Source organism: Eutrigla gurnardus (genome assembly GCF_963514095.1).
Source record: "Eutrigla gurnardus genome assembly, chromosome: 7".
Lineage (NCBI taxonomy): Eukaryota > Metazoa > Chordata > Actinopteri > Perciformes > Triglidae > Eutrigla > Eutrigla gurnardus.
The window spans coordinates 13,531,919-13,554,279 of NC_139921.1; the positions used below are offsets into that span (position 1 = coordinate 13,531,919).

Below are 22,361 nucleotides of genomic sequence, written 5' to 3' on the forward strand. Positions count from 1 at the left end.
TGACTGCATTGTGCCAGGTGTAAAGTTTGCTGGAGGGGGATTATGGTGTGGGATTGATTTTCAGGAGCTGGGCTTGGCCCCTTGGTTCCAGTGAAAGGAACTCTGAATGCTTCAGCATACCAAGAGATGTTCGACAATTTCATGCTCCCAACTTTGTGGGAACAGTTTGGGGATGGCCCCTTCCTGTTCCAACATGACTGTGCACCAGTGCACAAAGCAATGTCCATAAAGACATGGAGGAGAGAGTTTGGTGTGGATGAACTTGACTGGTCTGCACAGAGTCCTGACCTCATCCCGATAGAACACCTTTGGGATGAAGTAGAGTGGAGACTGAGAGCAAGGCCTTCCCATCCAACATCAGTGCATGACCAAATACTCTTCCGGAAGAATGGTCAAAAATTCCCATAAACACACTGAACCTTGTGGAAAGCCTTCCCAGAAGAGTTGAAGCTGTTATAGCTGCAAAGGGTGGATCGACATCATATTAAACCCTATGGATTAAGAACGGGATGTCACTTAAATTCATATGTGAGTCATGGCAGGTGAGCGAATACTTTTGGCAATATAGTACACTGGTATGACTACACAAAGTAAGGACAGTCTATCCTGTAGATGGTGCGATAGCTCTTCTTTCACACAGACATGTGTTGAGGACTTCCATGGGAATCTGTTGTCCTTTATCTCTCCCTCAGTCACAAGGCTTTCCTGCTTAAGTCGCATGCAGCTTGGGGCATGTTTGTGAGACTGAGATGTAGATAATGAATAAATTCAATTGCTCAATTGTTGCTCTTTATCTCTATGTGCACCAGTCTTAAAACAGTCTTTTGTCTGGCTTCTTCAGCTAAATGTACCCTGAGGTAGTGATGGCAGTGCAACACTGAAGCTTCGATACTTGTTTCCAACCCTAAACTACAATTCCATAGAACCACTGCTTCAAAGCTCGTTTTGGTGCGAAGAAATTCACGTGACATATGACGCTCGAAACAGCAAACGTTAATTTCCCGAAAGAATCACATGACTTGTTTGCGGTCCAATCAGGTGATTCACTGGCATTCTGACAGGTGACAGTTTGAGACCGTTTTGAATGCGAGTGCCTCAACACTTTATAAACCGTCTAAACAGAAGATGTCGTGGAATCGGGGTAGGTTTAGGTCGACGTGTGGGGGGGGGCGATCGTCTGAGACACCGGAGTGTCGATATTTACTTGACCGCTAGAGGGCGCGCTATTTTGAAACGTAACATATGGTCGTAATTCGGTGCTTGACACACGACCTATGTGGTCGTTTTCTCGAGGAGGACAGTCTGTAAAATCTATATTAAGGATAATTTCAGTACCTTAATAAAAAAAATCTGTTCCCCATCCCACATAATCACCACTCCCGTAGTTACACAAGAACACCCAACCTATGCCATATATTCCCAGGACTCAATAACACAAAACACACATTCATAAATCTGTATTTGTAAACAGAACATGCTTTGTGTCTGTGTGCATGTGCTTCAAAGCAAAGATACTTTAAATCCAGTGCAGCCTTGCACTTCGCCAGTAGAGGTCACTGTAACTGAAGATCCGACTAATGAACCCATTTTCGAAACAAATGGCTAAAGTGGTTCAATGCTTCACAAAAGCTTCATTTGCCCATCACTACCCTGAGGTTTGACACTTGTGAATGGTAGTTCATTCTCACGCTCAAAATGTCTCCCATCATGAGACCACATCCAGTAAACCCACAGAAAAACAAACAAGTGTGCAAGATCACTGTAAGTGGTTTATTTAAAAATAAAAAGGACAAGAATCAGAAGTTGTTTTAACTTCTAATACTGTACAAAGGAAAACCACATCGCATATCTTACCGATAACTGAATTAGTTGGAAAATAAACTTAGCGTGACAGAAAACAATACAGAGTCCACTTTAGAATTTTAATACATGTATTCTAGTTATGCAAACAGCAAGGAGAAGAAAAAGATGCATCCAAAACTCCTAAATAAAGACAAAACTGAAGCAGTGAAGATGCCACTCAGGAGACTGAACCCACTAGACAGCTGTGCCTCTCTCCAGGTTTTGTTTGATCTCTGCTGTGTATTTGCCGTAGAAACGCTCCGCCTTCTTGTTAAACTTGGCATTCCTCTCGTTAATGTAGTCGATGTCGGCGTCGTCGTTGTAGGCCCTGCGTCGGCTGTACTTGGCCCGCTTCTCTATCCTGACAATCACAAATAAAAGCAGCTTAGGGAGGATTACATAAACTAGTATCCACGGCATATCCAATATCAATAATTGGCAACAGGCAATAATTTAGGGGGTGTGCATTTAAATTTGGCAAGGAGAGTGGCAATGGAAAACCGAAAACACATACACAGTCAGAGGAAAATACTGTCAATTTTAGAGCTTAATTCACCGCGTCTTCAAAGCATTGTTGTGCGTCATACCCTGGCAACTGAATCCTTGCCTAATGCCCCACAGTCGCATCTCTAACACAAGCCGTAGACGGTCTCAAAAAAAAAGAACGGCTCAGGAAAAGACCAGAGTAAGCAAAAGGTGAAAGGGTATTCTGTAGCAAGGACAAAGGCTTAAACAATAACAGTGGAAGAACTCTTTTTTATAGTGGCTTTCATTTTTCCAATTTTTAATTTACCAAAGCTTGATTACATTAATATATTGGCCATTTGTTTTACATAGGTCATGGTCTCAACAGGAGCTGTGCCCCGACTAGGACCCTGAGAACTAGTCTGTTTATGGGGCTGATTTCTTCAGATCAGATAAGCCCTGGTTCACACAAAACATCCCCCTCTTCCAAATTGGCAGAGGTCACAAAGTCACTCCTTCCACACATAATTTATTATGACAGAGATAATCTCGTATTTCCAGACTCTCACACTGAGTTTGTGGTGTACCAGTGCTGGAAAATGTGTGAATGTAACCACTGTCTATCTGAAATACATGGGGGGGGAAAAATGGCGTTGTCAGAATTGTTAAAAGGAATACTTCACCCACAAAGTGAAGATCTGTATATCAATTTCTCCATGTTACCTTGAATTCTTGAAGACTTACATGTTTCCGAACAAAGAATTCAAAAGAGAAAAGTCGTGATGAACTGAAGTGAGTGAAGGTCGCATAAACAGTCTCACACTTGCACAGATGCGCTACTTGACAGTGTGACCCTGGCCGAATCTCAAGTGTTTTAAATATGAGGGTTCTAGCAAAGATGCATGTCTTTCGAAAGGAGTGAGCATACGACTAGATACATGAGACAGGGATTATACTTGCAAGAGTTCAGATTTTGTAAACAGATATTTTGGCACAGTTATACTGCTTTTAAACTTTTGTCCGTTCACTGTGGATGTGTTTGTGAAAAATAGTTTAAAAAGTTTTATGTATTTAAGGTAACATGGTGAGTAATTGATATACAAATGACCAAAACAATCAGAATTAGCTAGGTTGAGCCTAAACCTTAAGAAATACAGTCATGGGAGGGATGAAATGACGGCTTATGTAGATCTTATTAATTTGATAAATTACATTTATAATAAAAATGCTACTCTGTGCTCTGTTGAAAATCCGCTCACATGCTCTGATGCAGAGACAGAGTGTCTACTAGAAATATGTGCAGACGTGACTTGTCAGTAAAGTTAATCCTGTTCTCTGTGTTGTTCTCCATTGTGCCGACTCTGAGACGCTGCTTCTTGGAAATGACGTAAAGCCAGGCGTGTGTGGGATTACAACATTATCATGCTCAGGACCTGATCTTGGTGCAATACGATGTAAGACAGGTGAGACAATCGTGCTTGGGCGTGGTATGGGTCAACTGACCCTAGTGTGAGTGCACCCGGCCCCTAAAGAGGTCTGTCCAGTGAGTCACGCTGATAATTAAAAGAGGTGCAATATATAACATTCAGAACACTAAAACAAACAAATATTATCTCTGTAAAGATATAATAAAGGAATGTCTACCTGAGCAGAGCATTATGTCACTCTCACTATGTGTGTTGTTATCCCAGCTTCTCCATTCTTTGTTGACATAGCCGGGTCGGCGTTGTGTGCTTTTAGTCAGGGCTCCAGAGTGCAACCATTTTTTTTTGCGACTGAAAAAAATTGTAGGTTGCACTGGTGCACCTAACGCTGCTCGGGTGGAAAAAAAAAAATCATAAGCGCAGCATCTCTTTGTGTTCTCCTGATGGTATCGTGGTCTAAACCAATAAGAGACGGAGCTCGGGCGGGTCCTTGCCTCTGATTGGCTGTGGTCCTTTCACTGCTGTAAATTGTGTCAGTTCGAAAAATGCGAGCGAGCTGAGCAGGTACTCCTGAGCGCTTCGACAATGAGTGCTGAGCGCTTCGATTTTCTTCGAAAATTAAGAGAGGCAGAAAGCCTCCCCCCGAGACTAATTAAAAAGCCCAAAAATATGCCTTCAGACAGGACTGGTTGAAGCAATTTCCCTGGCTGATGTACGATAAAGAAAGGGACTCAATGCACTGCATTTATTGTCGGGAGTGCGGTCAGAATTTGGCCGGTAATAGTGCGTTTGTGGAAGAGTCAACAACATTTCGCATCGAGACGTTGAAAAAGCGCAATATGTCCAAAAACCATACTACATGCCGTGATAAGTGTTTTAATAAAGTGGCCCCTCATCCAGCTGCATTTCAGCGTCAGGCTGTATCAACCAGGTCCGCTGAGGAATCTGAAATTATTATAAAATTCAATGTTGCATACAATATTGCAAAGGAGGAGTTGCCGTTCACTAAATTTAAGTCCGAAGTTATTCTGATGAATAAAAAATGCCGACACACTAAAGAACAAGACAGCTGCGGAGGTTGGAAATGCCCCGTACACGTCATTCATGATTGACGGCGTCACAGACGTCTCTACGAAGGAGTGCTTTATTGTCTACTGCCGCATTTTGCGGACAGGGAGGCCGGTCAACATGTTAATTGGACATGTCGAGGTGGAGCATGGACACGCACAGTGTTTGAAGGCCCACATTACAGCATGAGAGATCATGAATAGGAAATTGTATAGTAGCCTATTCCTAATATTATTAAAAGGAATAGCTTAAGTAAAAATATAAGTAGGCTAGGCTAAGATCACATAAACAGTTTCCCATTTGCAATCTAGTGACCTGTATGATCTTTTTATTCTTTAGGAATTTATGCTGCCACAAAGCAAGCATTTACTGCGCTTGGGCATCAGTGTGCAGATTGGCTGGAGAAAAGGGTTGCTCTGGGTGCTGATGGTGCTGCAGTTAACCTAGGCCATAAGGGGGTGTCATTATGTAAAAGGAGAGCGATAAAAAGGTGACTTTTTGGCGTTAAAGGCGACGCGATGAAAAATGTGGGTGCACCTAAATTTTGTGCTGGTGCACCTAAAAAAAAAAAAAGTTAGGCGCACCAGTGCAACCAATGCAAAAAGTTAGTCTGGAGCCCTGTTAGTGCATGTGAGTGTGCCCTACTGACTGCCCAGCGTCTGCCACTTTGTACTGTTCTCATACACCGGTTACAGTTGATAACGTTGTCCCAACCGACATGTTTTCTTTAATCCATACAGTTAGTGCCGTTACCACTGAAATGCTCCCAATATATAGCATCTTTAACGAGCAGACAGAGTGAAGTATATTGATTGGAGGATCAGGAGAGGATATAGTCTCTCTCCTTTACCATCTGTTTCTAAGTGTGACTTACTGTTTCTCAACATCATCCACCATGCGGTCAATACCATCCTTTGTGGGGACATGGGTGCCGTGGATCAAGCTATTGGACGTGGGGTGGAAGTCCTCACCACTGTGGAGCACCAGCAAAGGAATTAGAAATGCATAACCACAGATAATTACAATTTGAACATGACTTTTCTATTCCATCATTGTGATTATGGTCACCCCAATGAGAGAACATAATATGGCTCCGGGGGAAAATGTTTATGTGCTTCTTCACGGTTCTGCATAATCGTCAGTCTTTAAGAGTGAAAAACCTGCAGGCACCAAACTCTTCTTAGCGTGCATGCACTGTACTTTAAAATCCTAAAATTACTTGAGAGTGCGTCAACACCAACCTCAGGGCAAATGAGGGGGTACATAACTAAATGTATAGAACGTGCTTTGTGCACATGTGATTGGTGAATTCTAAGATGACTACACCAAGTAAAATGTTACAATTCATTTTACTTGACAAGAAATTTCACAGTTACAGTCTTAATAGCGGATATGCTTAATGTCGTCATTTTCACGGACCCGTTAGTTTGGACGGCACAAAAATGAAGTACACCCAGATTTCCTCCAATATTCCAATAGCCTTTCTGGATAACGCATTAAAAAAAAGGCACAAGTTACAGTCCTGTCACAGTAAAAGATGGGAAAGAGGCATAACTCACCATTCCTCTCTCTGCCTCTCATAACTTTCCATGTCAGGTCTGATTTGCTTGGTAAGCCTCTGGTACTGTCGGAATTGGGCCTCAGCATAACCTGCAGTCCATTGTGTGAGACGGAGAGAAATAAAAATTGACTGTGTTATAATTACTGGGACAAACACCAAGCAGGCTCAAGGCTCAGCAACACAACCTGTGGCTAGTTAGGGAAGGATGAAGAGGCAACTCTCCTCACCAGTGTTGGTTATAACGGCGTTATATTTATTTCAGTAACGAGTAATCGAATTAATTACTTTTCCCATCATTGCAACGCCGTTGCCGTTACTGAGAATGTAAAGTTGTGCGTTACTACAATTTGGTTGAATGAAGCAGAAGGTGTCTGCTTTGGCCAGTGCCACACATGTAACATGCACGCTATGCCCAGGAAAAAAGACTTTATCCACATCTGCCTCAAGCAACTCGAATCTTAGGAAGCACCACACAACACATGCTAAGTATGCTTGAATGCAATGAATATTATTTTTTATTTTCAATATTTAATATAATTACTTTCCGGAATATTTAAGAGTAGGATAGCGTTCGGTTTGTGCAGTAGGCCTAATATACAATTACAGAGATTTGCTTTGTTTCTTTTTGCCAAAGTTTACATTTTTGTGTCTTAAATTTGCACTTGAATTTTATTTTCAATATTTATTTTCTATATATTTTTATTTCTATGCATATCATATGGCAGGCTGCAATCTATTGAGTACAAATAAAATACCAAATGTTCTAAAATACTGTATATAGTGTTTTTATTCTTCAATCAGTTAATATAAACAGATTTGACGTTAAAGTGATGGTTCGGAGTGAAATGCACCCTAGGTAATTTCCACCATGACATCCAGCCAAATACCCCCTCGGAAGCATTTTTAGCGATGATCAGCATTGGTCAAGATAGCCGCTATCAGCCGAATGGCTTAGTACTAGCGCTACGGTACAGAGGGTATATCTCGTAAATTACCCCACTAATAATGCATGGAATGTTACCGAACTTCTGCAGTAGTACACATAGGGTCTGTACTCACAAAACGAGGCATTTGAAAGTTTGTAAGTACACCAGGAGTTTATTTAAATAAACACTTGCCTGATAGCTTCTATCCTCGGCTACTAAAGCTAACTAACGCTACCGCAGCATAGACGCCACTTCCGTGTTTACCCAGCCGATGCCGTGACGCGAGTTTCACGCAAGAGTATGAAAAAGTTTAGCTAAATGTTTATAAATGCTTGTATAATCAGGTCAACACTTGTCAACACTTGTTGACCTGATAATACAAGCATTTATAAAAACTCAGCTTCACGGCATCGGCTGGGTAAACACGGAAGTGGCGTCTACGCTGTGGTAGCGTTAGTTAGTAGCCGAGGATAGAAGCTATCAGGCAAGTGTTCTTTTAAATAAACTCCTGGTGTACTTACAAACTTTCAAATGCCCCGTTTTGTGAGTACAGACACTATGTGTACTACTGCAGAAGTTTGGTTACATTCCATGCATTATTAGTAGGGTTGGGCATCGAGATCCGGTTCCAAATAGGAACCGGTTCCTAACCTCCGGTTCCGGAACCGTTAAGAAGCTGTTGGAATTGCGATCCTTTTTTTTCGATTCTTAAACGTCCGCACTAGTTTGTTTTACTCGCTCGCACTAGTTTGTTTGTATTACTCCGCCCGGCGTGCGGAGACTCAGCGATCGAACGATCAGTAACGAGTAGTCTAACGCGCTACTATTGCCAAACCAGTAGTCAGATTAAAGTTACTTATCCAAATTTGTCAGTAAAAAAAAAGATCTGCTTTCTTTGTGCGTCTCGGGGGTGACGTATGTTAGCCGACACCTTCACGGTCGCGTGTAGTCGGCTTTACCGGCAGAAACGTAAACAATGGAGGGGGAGATATACGCATTTTCCAGCTGGAAATACAAGCATTATTTCGACTTCATCTCAGCAAAAGATGGCAACATAAAGGTTTGTTGTACACTCTGTGTTAACAACAAAGTGTTGTCTACTTTCAAGAATACAACGTCAAACTTGAAAAAACATTTAGAGTCACAGCATGGCACAACCACTTTAAAAGAGCAGGTCCCGTCCGGTGACGGTGAAAAGGTGCAGCGTGTGAATAAACAAGACGAGTTCTCGATTTCACGGAGCTCCTGCTATCAGTCCGTGCTGAAATGCGAGCGGAGTCTCTCCTGAGAGTGTTTAGTGGAGAAATGTCTCGCTGCTTGCTGGCCCCGCCCCCTCCCTTCGTCATCACGCCGCTCATACTTGAGGACTGTGCTCATTTGTTTCATAAAACCAATCCTTGCTGCTCTATTCATAAAATGTTCATTCATGATGTTACTGCCATTACAATAGGCAAACAATTATTCAAGTTAAGTGAAGTCAAGAGTACTACTTTTCAAAGTAACTGTGGCAACACTGGACCTGTTGACCTGCACCTCAAAGAATCGTAATCGAGAATCGCTTAGAACAGGAATCGAAACAGAGGATCGGAATCGGGATCGGAATCTGTAAAATCCAAACGATGCCCAACCCTAATTATTAGTGGGGTAATTTACGAGATATACTCTATGTACTATAGTGCTAGTACTAAGCCATTCGGCTGATAGCGCTATCTTGACCAATGCTGACCATCGCTATAAATGCTTCTGAGGGGGTGTTTGGCTGGATGTCTTGGTGGAAATTACCTCGGGTGCATTTCACTCCGTCACTTTAAAGATATTATAGAACATAATATTATTATACGTAGTATTGAACATAAAAAGTAATGTCAGTTACTTTGCCGAGTAACTAATTACTTTAACAATGTGCTAACTGAGTTACTAACAATTAATTTTTAGGATTAGTAATTTGTAACTGTAACTAATTACTTTTTTAAAAGTAACATGACCAACACTGCACCTCACCTCCTTTCTTGAAGCCCCTCTGGTGCTAATTTTCACCCCAGAGATTTTAATTCAGACGTTTTGATGCAACAGATGGCAGCCATATTTAGGAGACACAACAAGACTTTTCAGTAGAATACATTTTTTAGATGATTCATATCACAAGGGATCTCAACACGCAATTAGTATTTCTCTATACACTATAAGCAACATTTCACTGTTTGGTAAAGAAGTGGAAAAAACTGGTTAATATACCAGAAGAAAATAGCAAACCAAAATGAATGGTGTACCACTTGCTACAGAGTGAATTGTATTAATTTACAATTTACTATAGAAAGGATACTGAGTTCTAAGACGACACGATTAAAACAAAGCCAAGAGAGGGGGGAAATATTCTGTGAAAAAAGTCACAGATTTGCTACTTTACGTTGCTAACAAACAACCGTTAGCTAACTTCCCATGAATGTCGAATTTATTTTTCTAATTAATCCAATTAATTGTGGGTTGCATCCTTTTGATCACTTAATACAGCAGTGGTTGTTGCAGACACACCTGGCTGAGAGCTGCACTCTACAGAATTAATGAATTCAACAGTCATTTAACCAATGAGCACACTGCAAACAATCTATGCTATACTCCTCATTTACTGGAGACCCTGCCACCAACCTGCAAATCCTGTGTCTGGATTCTTCTTCTTTTTTTTCCTCTCCCAACGCTCTGCATCTTCAGCAGTGATTTCAAGCAGTTTCACTCTGTGATAGTCCTCTCCATTGGTAGCACATTCCTGAAAGCCAAAATTATTTGTCTCAAATTTTCATCAAATGACGTACTGCTCAGTGTATGTGTCAAATGGATGACTATTAGTAGCCTCTTTTACACTGCTTTTTAGTTGCAGGAGTATCACTCTTTTTTTCTGTACCGTTGTTATTGTAAAAGGTACTGAGGCGGATATAACAAGCTCAGAACGTTGATCTGAAGAAGATAGAAAGCTGGTAGTTGTGCACGAGGCCGCCATTGTATGCATCAACATGTTGAACATGATGCTGAACTTCGCTTGAGCTTGAAGAGTCGTGTTCATGTGCACAACAAGCAAAAATGCATTCCATTGTTTTTTTAGTTAATTTACATTAATTTAACCAATGAGCACACTGCAAACAATCTATGCTTTACTCCTCATTTACTGGAGACCCTAAAGCGCTCACACTACAGTCAGCGCGGACCTGTTAAGGCCCTAACACATCAAGACAATTGTCAGCCATCGGACAGGCTGCCAACATCGGTGATACGAGTCGGTTCTGTGCGCTCTGTCTTTTTTGGGGCGACAATACAGATTAGCACGGCCTGCTGTAATGGAGACATTATGTCTCGTGCAAGTGTAGAATATATGCTCAAGTCGGTAGTCATTCAGGTGCGAGGCACTTTTTTGTCTGTGTTGGGGAGACGAGAGCCGACTGATCAATCGGACTGCCTTTTCTGACGACGATCTGCCATTGGATTGGTGTGTCAGGGCCTTTACACGTCACAACCTCTCTGGTTCTGCAAAGCCGGGATGCTTTTGTAAAAGGATAAACCTAGGGATGCACCGAATATTCGGCCGCCGAAATACTTTTATCACTGAAACAACATGGCCGAAACAGAAAGTTGTGACACGCAAACAAAAACCGCGGCCAGCGCACGCTTGTCTGGATAAGCGCCAACATGTCTGCGGTGTGGACGTTTCGCTGAGATCTATTCGGATCCTATGCCCTTCCTCGGGACTGTGCTTGATCCGTGTCATAAAGACCATTACTTGGATGTGGGATTAATGCAGTGCGCACGAGAAATGATCCAGGCCGTGATGGATATGGAGTCCCCACTTGGAGACGGAGAAGCGCACAGAGCAGGAGAAGGAGAGCAGAGCGCGAATTTAACAAGCTGTGATGGGAATTTTTCATTTGGTAGTTCATTATAATATAATTAGTAGTTTGAGTAGTTTTAACTCATACTATTCCAAGTGTGTCATGAGGTAACCTGTATTCTGCACTTGTCATGTGTTACATGAGTTGTTAAATGCATCTTGTGACACCAGCACAGCTGGCAAGTCAATATGGATCTATGGACACTGACGAGTGGTTCAAACACCACATTCTGGACTGAACTGTATAAAAAGCCCTTCTCAAGACTGAAGACTTGTTCAGACTCTTAAGGAGTCTGCCCCTATCTGGCCAGATAGTTTGCTCTGAAGCTGTATGTCGGTGACGCGGTCCGCTTGGACACCCTGTTTGCGAGGGCTTTGACTTATTAGACTTTGTCTGTTTACAGTCTGTCTGTAGCGACTGCTAGCCTGTTTTGGACTCTTTATAGAATAAATTACTAAAAGCTCTGTTAGGAGTTGTATTCTTATTTCTCATCATGTGATCATAAACTGATTTCCACCACACAAGTATTGGTATACTAGCTGACTATTGAATTCAAGAAGGTGTCAACAAAACATTTTGAAAAGTGATTAATGTGCTACCACAGGACTGTACCTTAGTCAGTGCAGTTTTACGTACACAAAACATTTTCATCCCCAAAGAACCCTACTCTTGATCAAACTACATCGACTTTTAGAAATAATTGTATGGCATCATAAGTATGTCAATGTGGGGTGAGAAAATCAATACCTTTTTCTTTTCATCAACAGCTAGCTCCCACTCCAGTCTGGCTTTCTTAGCCTCCCAGTTAGCAGGGAGTTTCAGTCTCTTGTCCTCCTCCACAACCTCTTGGTGATTGAGCTTACGGGCTTCATTCTGCAGTGGAAAATAACACACGATGACATGTTGCTTAACCAGCTGTGCAAGCTGGATCTATCAGAAATTACCTCACAGGTATCTAAGGACTTAATATACTGCTTCTATAACGTACATGTGCTTTAGTGACATACAGGTTAACAACTCACTCTTTTAAAATGTAACTCTCGAAATTTCCGTAGTCTCGCTTCCCTCTTCTGAGAGGAACAAGTGTGAGTCTGCTCCTCTTCAGTGGCTGTGGCAGACTCCTGGAAATAACAACAATTCACGTTACAATTCATCTATGGATACTACAATACAGAACGAGACGATTTAATTACCAAGTGCAGTCTATCACAGACAAGATAGCGAAAATATAACGGCAGAAATAGACAGGGAATAGAACAGCAAATATGTCCCGTGGTGACGAGCTAGCGTCAACAATAATCAGTACCCGCTAACATTGGTTAGCTTAGCAAAACAACACGTACATCGTAAACAACTGTGGAACAGAAATACAGTCTCCACCGGTAAAATGGAACATTGCTGTCAAATAGTTATAGTAATCGACTATAATATCAATAGAATATCAAATAAACTGGGTAATTTTTACAACAAAATGGATAAAGTACTAACCCCACTACACGACGCCATTGTTGCGCAGCGCTTCATGGATGCGGAAGCAGGATGTGACGTTTATACCGGATATTACGAACACTGTAAGCATTTAGGCTCGTTCGAGACGAGCCAGGGAAGAAAAGAAAAAAAAAGAAAAAGAGACGAGCCAGGGCTGCGGTCGAATAGTCTATTTTGCTTAGGAAGGTAGTAAAAGTAGTTCGAATTCTCTAATTGCAAAGGAAAGGAGCTCCAATGCTTCCTTTCAGAGCTCCTTTAGCATAGGATGCAACCTTCCTTTTTTTTTTTTTTTAGAAACTTTATTAAGTCATTATGGTGCAATACAATTCAATACACCAACAGAACATCGCCAGGGGGTTTCAATACAGACAATGCAGAGACAAGCTTTCATACAAAAACATTATAAAGTGTACATAAATTCAAAGTCTTTATAGCTTTCATGTTGATGGATTTTTTAATAGACTTGATGTATTGTTTGGCTTCATTTTCAAAAATAAGAAAAAGTGGTTTTTGATTAGTGTAACGACATTTATGAATGTGCCATTTGGCTAATTGTATAATAAGATTGATGATATAGTATTGTTTTTCTTTAGAAGATGGATTGTCAGTGAAGCCAAACAATACATGTTCAAAGCACAGGGAAAAAAGAGGTTCAATCGAAAAACAAATCAGGTTACAAATATCTTCCCATAATTTAGTTGAGAGAGGGCAAGACCAAAATAAATGAAAAATATCTTCAGGGTGTCCTACACAGAAAGAGCAGTTTAAATCTATATCTTTTTTAAATCGTTGTAAAAAAACTTTTGATGGGTAAATTCTGTGAATTATTTTAAAAGATACTTCTTTTACCTTATTATTAACTATATATCTAGCAGGTAAATTCCAGATTTTTTTCCAATTAAGGTTATTAACAAAGTTATTCCAATAAGCTATTACATATGGAGTTGATACGACTTCTTTCTGAAATAAAGAGCGTATATTACGGTTACTATTGCGTGTCGAGGAGAAACAAATTTGGCCTATATCTAATTCGGTTGGATCAAAGGGCAAAAGTGTTGGGTTTTGTACTAATGTACTTCTTAATAACATAATTGCTCCAGAAGGGATCGCATTTATGACAATATTAAATTCACTAATAGGAACAGGGATTCTGTATTTTAGGATAAATTCTTGATATGAAAATAATGATCCGTTTGAGTTAAACAACTGATGAACCAAAAGTATGTTGTGCATAAACCAATGGGGGTAAAATAAAGATTTGTTTCTATATATAATGTCTCTATTATTCCATATGTAGTATCTATGTGGGGGAAAATTATGTTTATAGATTAATGACCAGGAGAGAAGCATCTGTTTGTGGAAGTTGGATAGTTTTAAGGGGATTTTTACAATATTGTAATTACAAAATAAAAGGAAATTTTTTTGAGATCATTTTATTAACATCAAGAGATAAAGCAACATATGTAAGACGGGATAATCCCTCAGCTTTGGTCAGCAAAATTCTGCCTCTCAATGACAAATCTCTCTGCAGCCATTGATTTAATTTTTTCTGGGTTTTATCAATAATTAAATTAAAATTTAGATTGCATCTGGCTTCCTTATCCTTAGTAATGACAATACCTAAGTAAGTAATAGAGTCTTTTACAGGTATATTACTTATGGAAGGGATATTACAGGATTTAAGAGCAAGCAATTCACATTTCTTTACATTCAAGCAAAGTCCGGAAGCAATAGAGAAAGTACTTATCAAATCAATGGCTAAAGGTATCTGAGAGCTATCTTTTAAGAATAAGGTTGTATCATCAGCCAGTTGGCTGATGATAACTTCGTTCCCCGCCATAGAGATACCTTTTAATGGACTAAGCTTTATAGAGTCGGTGAGTAACTGCGTACATAGGAGAAAAAGGTAAGGAGATATAGGGCATCCCTGCCTGACCCCGCGTTTCAGGAAGAAACGGGGAGAAGTACCAGCATGCAATTTGATTGAGCAGTTTCCATTGGTATACATTGTTTTAATGGCACTGCTAAAGTACGAACCAAAACCAAATTTTTTAAGGGCATGAAATATAAATTTATGTTCGATTGTATCGAAAGCCTTGTAGAAATCTAAAAAAAGAATGAAACTTTCATCAAGGCATAAGTCTGAATAATCAATTAAATCAAGCACTAATCTGACATTGTTAGAAATATGTCTATTTCTCATGAAGCCGGATTGGGTTTCATCAATTATATAGTCTAAAACAAATTTTTAGCAAAAATCAATGCAAATAATTTATAGTCATTGTTTAGTAAACAAATTGGGCGCCAATTGTCAATAAAAAGTTTGTCTTTCTTTGGTTTTGGTATTAGTGATATAAGGCCTTGGGTTAAGGTAGGAGGAAGCGATTAATTTCTTATACATTCTGAGAACCTAAGAGGAAAGGTGCAAGTTGTTTAGAAAATGCTTTATAAAATTCAGAAGTAATACCATCTGTGCCTGGAGATTTATTAAGTTTGAGGTGTTCAATGGCGAATAAAACTTCCAGTAGTGTTAGTGGTTTGTCGCAAGATTCCTTTAAGTCAATATCAATAGATTTTGTTTCTGTAAGAGACCCTAAACATTGACAGGTAGATTCTTCACAGTATTTGGATTCGTATAATTTGGTATAAAATTCTGAGAAATATTTAGCTATTTTACGGGGGTCATCTATAATGTCTCCATCAATATTTAATTTTTGTATAGTGTTATTTTTAGCATAACATTTTTCAAGCCTGAAAAAGTAAGCAGTATTCTGCTCCCCTTCCTCTAGCCATCTTCTTCTACTTCTCACAAAGGCCCCTTCAGCTTTCAATTTATAAACGTCATCTAATTTGTTTTGTAAACTAATTAAACGTTGAGAATCACTTTCAGTTAAATTTACATTAATTTTTTGTGTTATTAATGTAATTTCTGAGATTAGAGTTTCTTCTTCAGCTTTTTTGGCCTTAGCAATCGAACTTCCATATGCTCTCAAGAATTTTGATAATTCAAATTTTAAAAGTTCCCAATTACTACAAAAATTATTTTCTAATAAAGATTTTTGCCAAAAGCGTTCAATTAATGATTGGACAGTTTTAGACACAGTGTCATGTTTTAGAATAGAGCTGTTCAGTTTCCAATATGAACTTCTATGGTGGATATTAGGATTAAGAGAGATTTGTATTGAAATTGCTTTGTGGTCTGTTAAAGGAGTAGTGAGGATATTGACATTGATAATATTACTATCAAAACAGTTCGAAATCAACCAAAAGTCTATGCGGGATAAGCTAGAACATGTTTTATTGCTCCAAGTATATGAACTCACACCAGGATTTTTTTCTCTCCATATATCAATTAAATTGAATTTATGCATAAATTGTATTAAATTGGAGGCCATATAATAATTGGATCGCGGAGGCCACCTATCTTGAAGACCATCCAGAGCAATATTAAAGTCCCCCCCCATCACTATCATTCCGTTTGGATATTTAGAAAGCCAATGTAAGAGGCGAGATTCTAACACATCAAGTAATATATCGTTTTCACCCTTCGAATTGTACCCATACAAGTTAACTAGCAAAATTACAGTATCATTGATATTAATAATCAAAATAAAGAAATGTCCTTTAGGATCACCTTCAGAATGTAAAATGTCCCCGTTAAAGGAGTTCTTCAAAATAGCAGCGCCTGCTGCTCTTTCTGAACCATGTGATAACCAAATATCATTACCCCACTGTGCTTTCCATAATTGTGCATCATTCTTAACCGAATGCGTCTCTTGAAAAAAAGAAAAATCAGTTTTTTGCTGTTTTGCAAATAGAAATAAAGCTTTTCGTTTGATATTCTGTCTTAGCCCCCTGGCGTTAAGAGAAAAAACAGAAAAAGACAATGTAACAAAAAGTATAGGAACAAGTACTATAAAAGGTAAAGGTCTTAAGTACTGGGAAAATATAGGGAACAGTCTCTATCCCTTAATAAAATAGAACAGCAATACTGTACAACCCAGTGTTAAACAATCTCCACATGAGGTAGATAATATCAGTAGTAAGAGGCTTAATTTTTCCAGTTTTTTAATGATAGAAAAAGGTAAATATTAAGGGGGAGAAACTGAAAAGAAAAAAACCTTTCAATTACAAAAAGTACGTTTTACATTCCTAATTTCTTTCCTTGTCCCCCATCATTGTAATAATGAGCCATTGTCTATGTCATATCGTCTTGGATTTAGAGATAGATCTTCAGCATCCCCTAGCAGATTTCTTGGGGGAGCACACGAACAGTCACAAGTATAAGCAATAATGCAATAGGGTGATGACCACACAAAAAATAATAAACAACTTGGAGAACATCGTGAACAGTCTTGTGTGTGAGATGTAAAAGTAGGGGATGATGTATGCTTGTTTCGTACCGTTTTTTTTTGTTTTTTGATTTTTTGGGTGTGGGGAGCCGCACCAGTGGGTGAAGTGGTCAACTGGGTTCGATCAAGTTGCTCTGGACGTACCTCTTTTCCATCAATGATGACACGGGTACCTGCAAAATGAGCCTTCTTTCCTTCTTTCTTTGCAGCTTCAATTATGGGCCACAACTTGTTTCGCAATGCTTTGTCATCAGCAGTTAAATCTTCAGCGAACCTCAGCTTATTGTTTTTGAGGTATTCACTTTTTTTTGCTGTTCTCCACAGAAGGTCTCTTGTAGATCTATTTGTGAAGCGGATGATGGTGGTCCTGGGTCTGTTTGGCATCCCTTGGTGTTTCCCTAGGCGGTGGACAATGTCAATATCATCTGCAATTTTTTGCTGAGAGCCAGGTATCACAGCACAGCAGATGTTGATAACCTTGGTCTTGATATCTTCTGGATTGCCTTCAGGGATACCATGGAGTCTGAGGTTCCATCTCCGACCATATCTTTCAGCCTCGTTGACCTTGAGTTGCAGGTCTGCTATTTGCTGTTCATGGCTTTCATTGGCAGTTTTGACTTTTTTCATATCAGTCTTTAGTGACTCAACTTCTGCAAAGGCGAAATCAACTGACTTTTTCAGGGCCTCAATGCTCACTGCGTTCCTGGTGATCATGCCTTCCAAGTTATCTGCACGCACATTAATTGCGGCGACAATGTTCCCCTGCAAGTCTGCTAGAGACATCTCAGCCTTTTGTTTTTTTTCTTTTGGCTTAACTGGTGTGTCAGGGGCAGATACAGGCAAAGGAATGAGGTCAGTGTCTTGGTTGCAAGCGTGAGTTTCAGAAATGTCATAGTCGTGGTCCATGTTGACTGAGGTAGCGGCAGTAATAGCCGAAGAGCTTGCTGGTGTCTTGTGAATATTTAATGGTACTCCGAAAACCATACCTTCGTTGTGGACTGGAGGTTCTTTGTCTTTGCGTTTCTTTCCTTGTTTGTTTTGCGTCATGTTGACGGAGGTAACGTTAGCTCCACACACAGTAGCAATGTAGCTTCTTTTCTTTTTAGCTTAGCAGTTTGTGGGTTCCGGTTGGCAAAAAGGGGAATAAACTTCTGAAGAAGCTGCTGGAACTGAAGCCGGTCTGTGAACGAGCTGCTTATAAAACCAACATGTGGAGAAGTGGAAGACGCGTTTTTTGTAGCTAGTCCATTATTGTAGTTTCTCCAGCAGAGGGTGCCAATCATCAGCTGTCAATCATCAGGCCTTGTTATAATTACGTAGTTTAGTGAAAGTCCGGTCGGATTCTCTGAGCACCGCAGCCGTCTTTTCCTAAATCATTTTGAGTCTCCTATCGCCAGACCCGTTTCTCAATACCCAGTACGCCAAGTTCGAACTCGTGAACTCCGGGAGTCTAGACTTGCGGAGTTCAGTTGGAAGAACGAACTCCCGGGGTACGGGAGGACGGGAGAACGGGAGGACGGTGTTTTTCTGCATTTGGAACAGGAACGTACTTGATGACGTCATCGTTTTTGCCGGTTGACGGCGTTCAACTTCCGGTTATTTTCACTGGTTAAAATAAAATAAACACTATAAAAAACAACTCCGTTTCATTTGTATATTTTATTATATATTATATGAGGATATAATATGATGTTTTCTTTTTATACAAATATGAATATAAATGTTTGGGAACAACCGGGAATACGGGCGGATTACGTAAACGCGACAAAACGCTTTAGTATAACGTTATAGTTGTATAAAAATATAAAAACCCTCCCTTAAAACGGACCGATTAGTCCGATATCACAGCCTAAAGTGTTTCGTTCAGAGACCAAAGTCTGCCTTTTAGACGCACAGAAAACAGCATTGCTTTACCACACTACAATCATACAAGACCAGCGTCAGATTTCAGAGGGTCACGCCGGGACAAGGCAGTCATCAGCGGGGTAGCAGTAATGCTAAGTGCCCGGGCCAACTTGCTAGCGGCTAGCGAGGTAGCTAGCCGTGATAGCCGTTAGCGGCGAAAACGTCGGAATAAAAACGACGTGCTACAGTAATAAATCACCCACAGCACCGATTTGAAGTTGTAAAAATGACATTCCCGCAAAAATACATAAAAACATTTATTCACCCCAAAACAGTAGAATTTCAAAACTTCTAACGTTAACAATTGTGCGTCTTCTCCTCCGCCATTGCTTTATTGAAATGCATTCTGGGATACGTAACTGCCCAAAGTCCACACAAGTCTCCTCCGATGCATCCCCGGTGAAATGGGCGGGGCAAGAACACATCCGGGGTATTTGACCGTACTTGGCCAGATGCGAACTTTGAATTGGAACAGTACTCGGTCCGACGCTGATGACGTTTCTCAAGTCCACAAGAACAGAAGTACAGAGAAGAACGCATATTGAGAAACGTGACGTTTCCCCCAGAGGTCAAGGAATAGGAGTTAGGACCTTATTTTTTGACTATTCCACTGCACCCCAGGCCTGCGCAGAATCGATCGCCGGAGATCACCGCACAATGCATGCCGGTTAGTTTTGTGTGTGTATTTTTTTTTTTTATAGAATCTTTATTAAATCTTTACGATACAACCAGTAAAAACATGCAAACAGAATCATGAATACAGAAAATACATTGGTCAATAACAGAGCCAGGGGAAGTATCAAATAAATACATTAAAAATAGAGCATAACTGAATGGTTTCAGCAGCTTTCTTATTTTTTAAATCAGATGGTCCGACTTGATCCGGGGTGCAGTCAAATTGTCAAAAAATAAGGTCCTAACTCCTATTCCTATCTCCTATTCCTTGACCTCTGGGGAAAACGTCACGGGGTTAAGGAAAGGCGATAGGAGAACGCAAAAGGACTACCTGGTTCACACTGGACGCGGAAGCGCCGCGAATAGACGCGTAGCGGAGCCCGCTTCCATTCGGCGCCCCTGTGAGCTATGGTGTCGTTCACACTGGACGCGGAGCGCCGCGAATACGCGCGGCCCTCCCGTCGACCGCCGCGGAGAAATACGCGTCTGGTCTGAACGGGGGGTGCGCGGATCGCTCGCGATTTTCGGTGGCGCGCCGCGCCGCGGCGCTTCCGCGTCCAGTGTGAACCAGGCGTTAAAATAGTCGACCGCGGTGCTCAGAGAATCCGACCGGACTTTCACTAAGATACGTCATTATAACGCGGCCGCTGATGGTTGACAGCTGATGATCGACAACGGCGATTGACGTGCGTCTGCGCTGGAGAAACTACAATAATGGACTACAAAAAGCGCATCGTCCACTTCTCCACATGTTGGTTTTATAAACAGCTGGTTCACTGACCGGCTTCAGGTCCAGCAGCTCCTCCTTCCTGTTTGACCGGTTGCTTCATTTACGTTTCGTTTGTGGTTTTAGTTTCGTTTTTGTCAAACATTTGTAACATGATTGAAATAAAATAAAAAAAAACATTCAATTATTATCACTGTCCACACACATTTATTACCACTATTCCAATTACTATATGTCTGCATGAAAGTCATTGTTAAATATGTAAATGCACATATCGTTTGTTTTCATGAACGGCCAAGGTGTGCGGCACTTTAAATGTTGCTCTCGCAAAGAATTGTGGGTCGGCGTAATCTCCTTTCCTATTGCATAGGAAGGTCCGTTGCATCCTATGCTAAAGGAGCTCTGAAAGGAAGCATTGGAGCTCCTTTCCTATGCATTTAGAGAATTCGAACAGCTCTTATCATGGCGGCCACTTGTTTACTTCCGGGTCACTTCTTCAGTTAGGAACCTTCCTAAGCAAAAAAGACTATTCGGGTGCAGTCGAATAGTCTTTTTTGCTTAGGAAGGTTCCTCCTAAGTATATCTTTACTTATGTACAATAATACTTAAGTGCACTAGATTCTATGATACTGCTACCTCAACAGCAGATACACTACTATACTGTTTATTTTTTTAATATATTATGTTCATACATTACATATATTCAATGCCGTTATTTTATAGGCCTACTTACTATTTTTATATTTATTTGAATCTTTATTTCATGATTCTTATAAAGCAACTGCAGCTGTATAACTGCTGGATGGATTACTTAATTCTGATTCCGATTTCCACAAATATTTATGTACAAATATAAATAAATGCAAACGTGGTCGCGAACTACAGATAGCCTACAGATCACATCTAACAGGATGTAGTTTTTTCTATGACTTCCTGTCAAATCTTCAAAGGCTGCTGGAACTGTCTGACTCCTCCGCCTCCTGCTGCTGCCGCCTGCTCTCGTCTACTTTCCAGGCGAGGCGCAGTTCATCTCGAACGAGCCTATTATTTTGTTATAAAAAGCGTTTTAAACAGAGTATGTAAAATGAAAAAATGGAGGGCTCAATTTCCTCTTCCATGAGTGAACATAAAGTGTGAAGCCGTTTAAAAATAAAAGGATTGAAATTACACAACAAATCCTTCTGTCTACTTGCTTTAAATCAGACACAATTGTCAATTCGTTACAATGTTTCCCTTTAGTCAACTTGAACTCGGTGGAGTGGATGAATTCAAAGGTCTATCACAAAAATGAAATCTACTGGTATAACTAAGCCCATGGTCTCCCCAGTCACGATGGACCTTTTTCGAAAATTCTGTCATGTGAAGGAGCTTTTGACATCATTCCTCTCTAAAAGAGCTAGAGGATTTTCCTTGTTGAACAGATGGTATTTTGTTATTTATCACAAATCCTGTAGACAGTTTTTTTTCAACCTTATCTTAATCAGATTTCCCAGGGGTTGAAATAATAAAATAAATAAATGAAATAATACAAATATAAATAACCATTATTTTATAGTACATTATTTTAACATACATGCTGATGCTGATGTTTAGAAAGGCTTGTCTGGAGAGAGAAAGTGGCAAACCTGTACATGTTTAGTGTCGTGAGCGTTCAGGAATATAAAACCAAGAAATTCTAACTTTAATTATTTGCCTTAATATAACGATCTATTTTATCATGACACCATGGAAAAAGGAATTGGCAGGCATCTTGAATTCTACAGTAATGTCTTTGTGTATCATTTTAAACCAGGCCATCTTGCTCTCCTTTGAAGTTTAGATTAATAGAAAAATACTGCTAGACTAATGGAAACTTGCACGACGCATACAGACAGCAATTATGAATATGACTGGAGGTTATACCGTGAGAGGCATGAAAGGTCAAGCATAAAGTCATCAGTGTGCCACACAGAGAATCTGTTCAGACTCCCCTAAACTCAATTGTTATGGTTGTTTTGCCACAGATAAATGGAATCTCATATGTATCAGCATGGATGTTATTTTTACCCAC

General features: G+C 40.1%; 1 protein-coding gene across 1 annotated transcript; it reads right to left on the reverse strand.

The window, feature by feature from the left end:
- Positions 1 to 1,756: 1,756 nt before the first annotated feature.
- On the reverse strand, positions 1,757 to 12,710 carry syf2 (SYF2 pre-mRNA-splicing factor). Its single transcript, XM_084014078.1, has 7 exons — positions 12,653 to 12,710; positions 12,187 to 12,285; positions 11,912 to 12,037; positions 9,933 to 10,050; positions 6,359 to 6,449; positions 5,674 to 5,772; positions 1,757 to 2,203 (listed from the first exon to the last, which is right to left on the reverse strand). The coding sequence occupies exons 1-7, from the start codon at positions 12,686 to 12,688 to the stop codon at positions 2,038 to 2,040; spliced, it is 735 nt and encodes a 244-aa protein (XP_083870204.1). The 5' UTR covers positions 12,689 to 12,710; the 3' UTR covers positions 1,757 to 2,037.
- Positions 12,711 to 22,361: the final 9,651 nt, after the last annotated feature.